Source organism: Heterodontus francisci, chromosome 3, assembly GCF_036365525.1.
Source record: "Heterodontus francisci isolate sHetFra1 chromosome 3, sHetFra1.hap1, whole genome shotgun sequence".
NCBI classification, from domain to species: domain Eukaryota; kingdom Metazoa; phylum Chordata; class Chondrichthyes; order Heterodontiformes; family Heterodontidae; genus Heterodontus; species Heterodontus francisci.
The window spans coordinates 81726897-81739231 of record NC_090373.1 but is presented as its reverse complement, the minus strand read 5'-3'; the positions used below and the strand labels follow the sequence as shown (position 1 = coordinate 81739231).

General features: G+C 41.1%; 1 protein-coding gene across 7 annotated transcripts in view; it reads left to right on the top strand.

The window, feature by feature from the left end:
- Nucleotides 1-12335, top strand: part of dnmt3ab (DNA (cytosine-5-)-methyltransferase 3 alpha b) — a 718146-nt gene that overhangs the window by 520743 nt on the left and 185068 nt on the right. For all 7 annotated transcript variants that reach the window (XM_068023838.1, XM_068023830.1, XM_068023822.1 and 4 more), the window contains 2 exons: nt 1291-1447; nt 11413-11559. In XM_068023838.1, coding sequence (XP_067879939.1) covers nt 1291-1447; nt 11413-11559 — 304 coding nt within the window. The remainder of the gene's footprint in view (nt 1-1290; nt 1448-11412; nt 11560-12335) is intronic.

Genomic DNA, 12335 nt, shown 5'->3' with positions numbered 1-12335 from the left:
ATGATTGACCTCCAACAACCACAACCATCTTCCTTTGTGCTCAGTATGACTCCAACCAGCGTAGAGTTTTCCCCCTAATTTCCATTGACTCCAATTTTTCTGGCGTTTCTTGATGCCATACTCGGTCAACTGCTGCCTTGATATCAAGTCTGGGGTTCAGCTCTTTTGTCCATGTTTGGACCAAGGCTGTAATGAGGTCAGGAGCTGAGTGGCGCTGGTGGAACCTAAACTAAGCGTCAGTGAGCAGGTTATTGCTGAGCAAGTGTCACTTGATAGCACTGTCGACGACCCCTTCCATCACTTTGCTGATGATTGAGAGTGGACTGATAGAATGGTAATTGGCTGGGTTGGATTTGTCCTTTTTTTTTGTGCACAGGACAATGTTAGTCAAGCGGGATTAGACCACTGCAATGTACACATGTGTATTGGGTGACTGAAAATTCCAGGAAACCACCATACTTACAGATGTATGGCAGTGCTCAAGACTGGATGTCAGAATTTCCCTCAACATCTTTCTTTGCAGAGCATGAATGGGAAAAAAAAATCTCCATAAAAAGTTAAGAGGACTATATGTCGTCAATGTAATAATTGAAATTCATATCACTGTGCATTTATGCAGTCTATTCTCAATCACAAAAACATTATGAATTCTCTTTTATATTGATGAACTCTCAGTTTCGACCTAAAGTTTATAATCTTATTCCATTTGTAATAAAGATAATTTTTCAGTGAAAAACTATAGGAAGGTGTCTTTGTTTTAACAGAAAGGAGTGGGAATTTGAAATGGTTTTCTTTGTAATCTTGAGAATGACCTAAGGTGACTTAATTAAGCATCCACTCCAAGAGGCATACAAAAATAATACATGTTGACTTACCTTTCATATGATTTTTCATAATTTCCTCCCATTTTGATTTGGAAAACTCATGATACAGGTATCATGGGCCTGGACTTGAACCTGAATTCTATCAGGTACACCACAAACACTAATTAAGAAAACTAATCCTGCATTTGTGTCTTGCCCATTATTACACCTGTTGATGCCTTGTCAGTTATGATAATATGAGTAGACCGAATAATTTATACATCATTTGATAAAACTGTATGAAACTGAGTTTTACAAATAATTTGGCATTGTGACTTATACTAACTTTATACAAATAACCTCATACAGTTGCAACCCAATGCGTGTTGTTGCCTGAGACTTCTACAATCAGAGATGTAAGCTGCACCTTCAAATACCAAAGTACCAAAAGATTACCCTGACTCTTCAATTTACAAATTTGAACTAGGTGGCAAGCAACAGAGCAGGAAAACTGTTTCCACCACAATCTGGGAATGATGAGTTAGACACTGCTAAAAGTGTGGAAGCCCAAACCAAGCAAATGATCGAATGGGCTTTGGAAGGATTTCTGCCCTTGGGGCCAAAGGGTTTGGAACCACCAGAAGGTAAGGTTGAACATATAATGGGACAAACTCCAACTTAATTGGTATCTGCATGTAGAAATTTTTCCTTTCTTTAAATGACAGTGTTGCCACAAAAATGTTGGGATGAGAAATTACAACTGAGAGTTACACTTAAAGGAGAAGATAGCCTGGAAGAATAAGCATCATTGTGGTAACCTGGAAATTTCTGTTTCTGTGCTGTTGAAGTTAATTTAGGAGTTTGACTTTTTGAACAGAAGAAACATTGCTTCGTTCTAAACTGCAATTTGGAGGCATTTACATAGTTGAACTAGTGGAATGGGCAATATACATATTAACTAAATGAAACTGCTGAAAAGTAAAGCACCTGGAATTAGTGCCTGATGCAGCAGTCTTCTTTGTACTGTTTGTTCTACAGCTAATTTCTCATTGGCAGCTTAAACTCATTTGCTCTGTCACAGCTTTGCCATCCTGTAACTCAACTTCATACTGAGGACTTTTGTAGGGTAATGGCACATAGGAGGTGACAATTTTTCCTGAAAAGCTGGGTGAGTTGTACTCTAAGCTATCTCCCCGTCATTCAAGGCATATGAAGTGCTTATTCAGAATTAGAATGGTATGTTGGATAATTGTTCTGGCAGTAGAATAAGATTAATTGTAACAGTGTGATGCCTGTGCCCACAAGGGTCTTATGAGAAATGGTTGCAGACGGTACCATTGTCTCCCAGAAACCATCCTTCTACTCTTTGTTCTTCCAATAAATATGACACAGAAAATTGCTTTAAAATGGCTGAATGGGAATTCCCAGGAATTATGCATTCACCTGCCTTATTCTGCCCTTAAGGTCACATTCCAGTTGGACATTGAAAGAGCAAACTTCTTTACAATTTATGTAGTGCATAGCATTACATGCAAAGGGCCAACAATCAATAATTCTGCAGACAACTCTCGGAATCATATTACCTTCTCACTTTGCTGCTGTTGATCATTAGGAAAAGTGATGAAATTGTTTGCCCCACTGCATAATGCAGGTAACTTGCTGTCTCATATGGGAGGAAGTAAATGGACATGTGTTGCATTTGCTATAGTTGCTTGGGAAGAGCAGTGGGCATGATAGAAAAATGAACTAATTCATTGTGGAGGGTACAGCACGTCTGCAAAGCAGAGACTCGAGGAGAGAAGAAAACATGCTTAATAGTGCCATTGTCTTGTAGTTGGTGGAAATGGCAAGAGAGCATCTGGCAAATGTGGAGGCTGTGGGGTAGAAAGTGAAAAAAGGGGGGAAGGGCTAAGCTGAGTGGCCCAGGAAATGGAACAGACACAGGCAATTTCAACTGACAAAAAAAAATACATTTCCGAAGCTTTGGTAATGAAAGTGGAGTCATCAGAAAAAATGCGACAGAGATGGAATAACTGGGAAAATCAAAGAAAAGTGGAATGAAGCATAACCTTTGTCCCTGTTGGCTTGTAATATAACAGCTCCTACCTTTAGAAGCATATTAGCTGATAATTGATTTTATGTAATATTAATGTACAGATGCTGAATCCATATGATATTTTTTTGCTGGTTTCGTAGCAGCCTTTTAATATATCTACATTAACATACCAGACAGAGGAATCTCTGACGTGTTCAGCATTCATATGCTAATATTGCAAACAATAATTTCTAGGCTACCATTATTAAATCTGAAAATATTATCAACAGGCAGCAGGTCCACCATTAATTGAAAACTGAAAGGTTAATCATTTAAGTTGACAACGTTCTATTATAGCTCGGGCTTTCCTCTAATACTTCTGTCTTGTGCTTATGGTAAAAAGACAGTTTCCGTAAGGGCAGGCTGAATCTCTAATAATCCAAAAACTGCACCCTATAAAATGAAGACAAGATGGCTTGGAAAATCCTAAGGACTGCGATCCCAGTGCTCACTAGTATTTACAGACCAAGGAGGTCCTACTTAAATTTCCCTGAACATCAGTGGCAATTTTATGTAAATAGCAGGATAACAATGGGATAATAGAATTTCTGATGGATTACATCACTCCACCAGAGCTGCCCCTGACTGGACTCATCCCTATATAAATCAGACTGGAACTGCAAAGAGTTGCTCAACGTAATGACTATCATGGCATTTTGATTTTTCATCTTGGTCCTGTGCTGCTAATGAGTGTTTATTTGCTACCTTTCAATGATTTTAGGTAGGATTTTTTTCCAACTTTCCTTCATTGTGCCCTTACTGTGGGGTTCCCTCAGGTATTCCTATATATGACCTGATTATGGAGGTAGAACAGGACCCAAATGTAGAGAAAATGAGAGAAGCACACAAGATGATGCTGCAACCACTAGGAAGAAGGCTTCCATCTGAGTTTACAGACTGCGCTGCTTCTTGGAGGACATGTCCAAGGGGGTCTGCTTAATAACACTACAGTTCAATAACGTGGCCTATGTCTTGTTGCAACCAGACTTCAAAACCTTTTTTTAAACACTCAATGCACTCACCATCTAGGTGACAATCACAACAATCCTCAATTTCTTTGTGATGGGGTCCTTTCAGGCTGCAACCTCTGACTTCAGAAACATTACTCAATTTGAAACCCATTACTGTATGTATCAATTTCCTTCTCTTTTAAGCAGGATATACAAATTCATAGCCTTTGGAATGTCAGCCTTTGGAGTGTCAGCCCAGGAAAGACATCGGGCTGGACTTTGTGCAGGAGGCAGGTCTCCCGGCACTGGCCAAAAGGGCAGGGGAAAGCCCTTTTGTGCCCCTCCCCCAGAGCAATCCTCCCATCTTTTTAAATCCAAGTTTCAGGAGCTGGGATCAACAACCCAGGGGATCCCACCCCCAAGAGCTGCCAGCCAATCACAGAGCCGGCAGCTCAGCAGTGTTGGCAGTGCCACCAGGTGCGGTGGCCACTGCCGGTACTGCAGATGCCTCGGAGCCAGGCCCAGTACTGGAACCCCAGACCCAAGGTGAGTGAGGTGGGGTCGCCAGGGCCAGTCCAGAAGGCCCTGGTCAAGCGGGGTGGGGGCTGTGGTTGGGGGGTGGGGGGAGTGCAGTGGGGGTGGTTGTGTAGTCCAGGGGGAGGGGAGGACCTGGAGGTAAACTGATTCCCAGTAGGGGGTTCTCTGTGGGCCACAGGTTGCCCATGGAGGAGGGACTGGCCTCTCCAAAGCCCACAGGCAGGACGCCTCATATTACAAGGTGTCCTTCCCGCGCAGCGGAGGCACCCCCCACCGCTGGTAAGATCCCAGCGGCAGCAAGAAGAGGCCCTTAATTGGCCATTAATAGGCCACTTAATGACCTCAATTGGCCTGTGGGCGGGAAGGCCATCATCGGTCTCAGGAAAATCGCTTGCCGACAGGGAGGCGATGGTCCCTCTGACACCCCGCGCCCCTCCCCTGCCTCCCGTTATGATACTCCATGCCCCGTCAGCTCTGACCCCGCCTCAGAGAGCCTCACAAAATCCCAGCCATCATCTTTTTTATTATGTAACTGTTGGCTGGCCTTGGATGCAAACCCTCGGACAGCAACCAAATTGCAATACTGGTTCCATCTCACAACTACTGGAACCTTTTAATTGCAAGGAATTCCATTCCCTTGTTCTTCAGGTGATACTTGATCAACAATGTAAGATTTTGTATGTAAATGCCAAATATTCTAGAAACTGCCACAATACATCCATCCTGAGGAAGTAGTACCAGGAGGAAGAAGCAGAGGCAACAGCTGTTAAATATAGGACAAAGTTGCCTGTTTGATTGGCACCCCATCCACCGCTTTAAACATTCACTCCCTCCACCACTGGTGCCCAGTGGCAGCACTGTGTACCATTAATAAGATGCACTGCAGCAACTTGCCAATGTTCCTTCTACATCACCTTCTAAACCCATGACCTCTACCACCTAGAAGAACAAGGGCAACAGACGCACACGAACACCACCACCTGCAAGTTCCTCTCCAAGTTACACACCATCCTGACGTGGTACTATATTGGCATTCCTCCAATGTCGATGGGACTCCTTCCCCAACAGCTGTGGATGTACCTACATCACAAGAACTGCACGTATTCAAGAAGGTGGCAGACCACCACCATCGTAAGGGCAATTATGGATGGGCAATAAATGTTGGCCTTGCCAGCAACGCTCGCATCCCATGAACGAATAAAAAAAATTGTGCTGCTTAATCAGTAATGAAAAATTAGCCCTTGCACTGATATAAATAACTTTGTCTAATGGCAGACCGACACCTTGCCCTTTTCCTTTCCATTATTTGTCAGTCAGACAATTTCAGTTCTCCTGGTCAGTTCTCTAAGTGAAATCCTCATAAGGGCATAAGCAATAGGAACAGGAATAAACTATACTGCCCCGCGAGCCTGCTCTGTCATTCAGTACAATCATGGCTGATCTTCTGCCTCAACACTTTCCCACCCGCTCGCCATATCCCTTGATTCCCTGAGAAATCAAAAATCTGTCTTTCATAGCCTTAAATATACTCAACCCTCTGGAGCAGACAATTCCAAAGATTCACATCCCTCTGAGTGAAGAAATTTCTCTTCGTCTCAGTCCTAAATGATCAACCCCTTATCCTGAGACTGTGCCCCATGTTCAGATTCCCCATCCACGGGAAACAACTTCTCAGTGTCTATCCTATCCAGTGCCTTCAGAATGTTGTATGTTTCAATGGGATCACCTCTCATTCTTCTAAACTCCAGAGAGTATAGGCCCAATTAACTCAGTCTCTCACCATAGGGCAACCCATGCATCCCAGGAACTAATCTAGTGAACCTTTGTTGTACCACCTCCAAGGCAAATACATCCTTTCTTAGATATGGATATTAAACCTGTACACAGTACTCCAGGTCTGGTCTCCCCAAAAACCTAAGCAATTGTCGCAAGACTTCCTTGTTCTTGTACTCCTGTCCCCTTACAACATAACATTTGCCTTCCTAATTGCTTGCTGTACCTGCGTGCTAACTTTCTGTGTTCCTTGTACAAGTACACCCAAGCCTCTCTGAACACCAACATTTGATAGTTTCATGCCTTTTAAAAATATTCGGCTTTTCTATTCTTACTACCGAAGTGAATAACCTCACATTCTACTCTATCTGCCACCTTGTTGCCCACTCACTTAACCTGTCTATATCTCCTTGCAGCCTCTTTGTGTCCTACTCACAGCTTACATTCACAACTAGCTTTGTATCATCAGCAAGCATTGATATATTACTCTCGGTCTCTTCATCTAGGTCATTAATATTGATTGTAAAAAGCTGAGGTCCCAGCACTGATCCTTGCAACGCTCCACTAGTTACAGCCTGACAACTTGAAAATGCCTTGTTTATCCTACTCTCTGCTTCCTGTCCGTTAACCAATCCTCCATCCATACTAATATATTATCCACAACTCCATGATCCCGTATCTTGTATATTAACCTTTATGTGGCCCTTATCAAATGCCTTTTGGAAATCCAAGTATACCACATCTACTGGCCCCCTTTATCTACCCTACTAGCTATATCCTCAAAGAATTTTAATAAACTTGTCAAATATTATTTTGCTTTCATAAAACCATGTTGACTCTGTCTGATCATACTGTGATTTCCTAAGTGCATTGTTAAGACATCTTTAAAAATAGATTCCAGCATTGTCCCAATGAATGTAGTTCCCTGTTTTCTCCCTCCTTCCTTTCTGGAATAGCAGTATCACATTTGCTAACTTCCAATCCACTGGGACCATTCTAGAATCTAGGGATTTTTAGAAAATCATGACCAGTGCATCCATTATCTCCGCAGCTACTTCTTTTAGAATCCTAGGTCGTAGACCCAAGGCTTCGGGGACTTGTCGGCATTTAGTCCCTTAAGTTTCTCTAGTACTTTTTCTCTGCTGATATTTACTTTATTTTCCTCTTATTAGCCCCTTGGTTACCCTCTATTTCTGGTATGTATTTTGTGTCTTCTACTGTGAATACAGACATGAAATGTTTGATCAACGTCCCTGCCAATTTCTTATTCCCCATGATAATTTCTCATGTCTGCCTCTAAGGGACCAACATTTATGTTAGCCTCTCTCGTTTTAATATACTTGTAAAAGCTCTTACAATCTGTTTATATATTCCTGGCTAGTTTACACTCATTCTGTTTGTTCCATTTTAATCAACTTTTTGGTCACCCTTTGCTGGTTTCTTAAACTCCCAATCTTCAGGATTACTACTATCTTTACAACATTATAAACCTCTTTTTTAAATCTAATGCTATCCTTCCATAGTAAGGCATGGATGGATCTTTCTCACTGAGTTTTTTTAATGGAATGTATTTTCGTTGAAAATTTTGAATCATTTCTTCAAATGTTTCCCACAATTTATTTACCACCATATGTTTCAGTCTATTTATCCAATCAACCTTAGCCAGCCCTCCCTCATACCTATGTAATTGGCTTTGTTTAAGTGTAAGATTCTTGTTTTGGACTCAAATATGTTGCTCTCAAACTTAGTATGGAATTCATATGTATTTTGATCACTTTTTCCCAGAGCACCTTTTACACTGAGATTACTAATTAAACCTGCCTCAATACACAATATTAGATCTAAAATAGCTTTGTCCTTAGTTGATTCAATAATGTATTGTTCCAGGGAACTGTCGTGAAAGCATTCTACAAACTCATCTTCCAGACTTCTTTCTTTGGCCTCCTTGTCTCGAGAGACAATGGGTAAGCGCCTGGAGGTGGTCAGTGGTATGTGGAGCAGCGCCTGGAGTGGCTATAAAGGCTCTTCCACAGGTGCTGCAGAAAAATTTGTTTGTCCGGGCTGTTACACAGTTGGCTCTCTCCTTGCGCCTCTGTCTTTTTTCCTGCCAACTGCTAAGTCTCTTCGATTCGCCACACTTTAGCCCCGCCTTTATGGCTGCCTTTATGACTACCTTTACCAATTTGATTTATCTATCATTTATATGAAGATTAGAGTCCCCCAGGATTATTGCATTGCCTTTGTTGTAAGTTCCAATTATTTCTTGCTTAATGTTCTGTCCAATGGTATAACTACTGTTAGTAGGCCTATAAACTACTCCCAGCAGTATTTCCTGACCCTTGTTATTCCTAATCTCCATTGATTCTACTTCCTGATCCTCTAAGCCAAGATCCTTTCTTACTACTCTCCTTATGTCATCCTTTACTATCATGGTTACTCCTCCTCCTTTTCCATTCTGCCTCTCTTTTTGAAATGTTACTTACTCTGGAATATTTATTTCCCAACCTTGGTCACCTTGCAACCATGTCTCCGTAATGGTGATTATATCAAATCCATTTATCCCTATTTATGTCACTAGTTTGTCTATCTTATTACAAATGCTTTGTGAATTCAGATAAAGAGTCTTTAATTTTCTTTTTTTTTTACCACTATTCTTTGCATAGACCTTATTCACTGGTGCACTATTATTGTTAAACTCTCTGTCCCACTCTGCTTGTATTTAACCAAATCGCTGCACTGCTGTATTGCCTAAAATTTTCTCTTTAGATTTCTAAATCTCTCTTCGCCTGACCCCTCTCCCCGTCTTTTTGTTTAAAGCCCTATCCACAGCCCGAGTTATACGATTCGCCAAGGCGCTTATCCCAGCCAAATTTATGTGGAGCTTATCCCAACAGAACAGCTCCCTCTCTCCCGAGTACTGGGGCCAGTGCCCCATGAATCAAAACCCCTTCTCCCACACCATTCTTTGAGCCACATACACTCTAACACTCCAAATATGCTGAAACATAAAGCCCAATCAAAAAAAAGACAGACTTCAAAACACAGGCTATATATCAGCAATTGGTTTACTGTATGTGTTTACATTTTCAACCTATGTTTAGGGGTTGCGGTGTGATCCAAGAGATTCTATCAAGCATTGAAACACCATACACATGAATTTTAAAATCCTGCACACAAGTTGTCATGTGATGAAAGCTGGTAGGCACGCTACACAATGACTCCAATAATCTTTCATAATCAGAGAACATTGTTCAAAAGCTGCAATTTCCACCTGCCCGCCCCAACAGCTACCCCTACCCTACTTTATTTCCCCTTTAATTGTACCTCCGCCTTCCCCAACTGCATTTCCCAGCAACACTACCTCCCCACACCACTGGCTGCTATTCTCTCCCCCCAAGCGGCTGGCTGGCTATTGCCTCAATCTCCATAACTCATTTCTCATAACTTCAATAAAGTCAGGGATTCTGAAGCTGAAGTAGATTATGCATCTCAGTTGTGAATCAGAATTCTCTGTGCAAATTAATGATCTGTTGGTAAAAATAAACTGATAAAAAGTAGGTCGTCAATGACTTTTAATTGTTTTAGTAATTTATAATTTCCCTTTTTCATCTTTTTGGTTCAAACATGCTTCTTTCTTCATACAGGAAAGTTTAGATTGTGAATATCAACAACATCTACCAGTGTTGTCATCAGATTGGCTAAAAAGATTTATGCTTCCTTCAGACAACAGCAGACAGTTTTCCTGCCCCCTTCCCATTGGTACACTATACTGTAGCATAGCACTTCAATTGATTATATAGTTGAGAAATGATGAGACATTCCAATGAATTTAAGACATGTTCTAGGCTGGAATTTTCACAATCCTGTTATTGGGACTTCACTCCTCTAAGAATTACCAGGCAAGTAATATTTTAGTGACAAGAATAGCTGCTGTGTTTCAGACAGAATGTTCTGCTACATAAAGCATTGATAAATACTGACATTGTAGAATGTTATTTCTATTTCATTGACCATTCTTTAAGCACTCTCTCATGCTGTAATGTTGATTAACTAGTCATTTGACACCTTGAAATGTCATTGCATCAGAGTTAGCTTCAAGAATATCTGCTCAAAATGAAGGTAAGAATTTGCAAGGAGCTCCTGGTAAAATGAAACAATATTTTTAATCCAACTAGATCCCATTCAAACATTGAAGCTGTGGAAAGTTGAGTTTCACCAATGCTACCTACATGAAACCATTTTAGACTCAACCATGGACAGCATAAACAGCAAAACATTTGGTGAAGATATGTTATTAATTTGATGCCTCGGCCCCCAACATAGGAGAGCACCGCAGTCCACCAGTGCATACCATTTTCCCATCTCCTACATCAGTTATCCTGTTCCTTCCCTGATTAAGATTGACAATTTTGTGCTGAGTCCCATGTCCACAAAAGAATTTGGTTGAGACTGGCCAAACAAATTTTATATAGGACCTTCACAGCTACCAGAAAGATGCGTTTCAGTCTTCAAGATATCGAAATTCAGCAAACTTTCTCAGATGATGTGTAACGTAGTTAGATCCAGAGTAGAATTTTATGCCACCCTACACTCGAAAGAGCATTGCCTACTGCACCAGTGTGACATTTCACAACCAGTCATCAGGCAGCCTGTCTCAGTGAGATAGTCAGGTCAGTAGCAGCTAATGCCAAATTACAGGCACTTTTTGCTACTGCCCTGTGTTCATGCCAAAATTCTTTCCAAGTGGGACTCTTACAGCTTTCAGAGAAAGAATACATTTATCCCACAAGTCTGTGCTGGTTTTGAACTCTGCCCTTCAAAACTGCCTTAAAAGAAGAAAAGATTGGAAATATAAAAATCTATAAAGTGGGATTGAATAACATTACCAGAAAGTTACACAATATCTTTACCAAATTTGAGGATAGATTCTTAGACTATTGATGGACACTGCCATCAGTTACATTTTGTAACTAACCAACCATCTAATCAGAAAGACAAGGATATGTGGAGGGTAAAATTCGACTTTCGAATTCGCACAAAACACCCACCAATGATTTCAATGGAAGAAAAATCAGACAGAGTGTATAACAGGCAGCCAATCCACTATTGACCATTGAAATTTGAATTTTACCTACATGATTATGAATAATCACCAAACCTATCAGTATGCCACAGCTGTGCAATTACTGCTCCTTGTAGTGTTTGCATTAGAATGGTGCTGCATCTAGTAACAACAATGTTCTTTGGTTTTCAGAGGAGCGAAATCCTTACAAAGAGGTTTATACAGAAAGTTGGGTGGAGCCTGAAGCTGCTGCTTACCCTCTGCCTCCCCCAGCCAAAAAAGCAAGAAGAAGCACAGAGAAGCTAAAAGTCAAAGAAATCATAGATGAACAAACTCGAGGTATGGACTTGTTGTTCAACTGATTTATTTAACAAGTATGGAATGGATTGCAAACAGATACGGATCATAACCCCGTCAGAAAAAAGAAAATATGGGAAGTTAGTTTTGAATATTCAAACGAATTCTTGGAACTGTCTATCTATATAAGAAATACGTTTGTTGCAAAATTTCTCCTTTTGACACCTATTATGAAGACTTTGATATTTTCACAATGGAGGGGTCATTTGCAGGCATGCAGTTTGTACAGTCATAGCATGACCTCTGCTGTTTGGTCTTTGTCTATATATCGCAAGTAGACCAACCAACCTCCACGCAAATACCATGGCTGGATTCGACAAGGAATCATTGATTGCACCCATATGGTCATATGTGGTCTCTTGCACAATGCTTAAACTTACGCTCACAAGAAAGTATTCCACTCGCTTAATATGTGGTTCATTTGTGATCAGCAGTGTTCCATAACACCGCCACATAATACCTTCAGTTTAAGATAGCCTACTGTGGGAGCACTCTATCACCCAGAAACACACGTCACTAGGTAGCTTCTGGAATATCAAAGTTAGTGTCTGCAGCCAGGGTTAATCATACCTGTGCACTTTCCCATGTTTAAATTCTTACACGTCACCTTGAGCTACCTTTGTCACTGGAGTACATGAGGTGACTGGTTATTGTGTTCCAGTAGGAGCCTGAGGAACTAAGGTGGCTCTCATTTCATGACAGCTAAATACTGTGATGGACCTGCTGCAGGCTACACCTCCTCTGCTTCTGCATGAGCA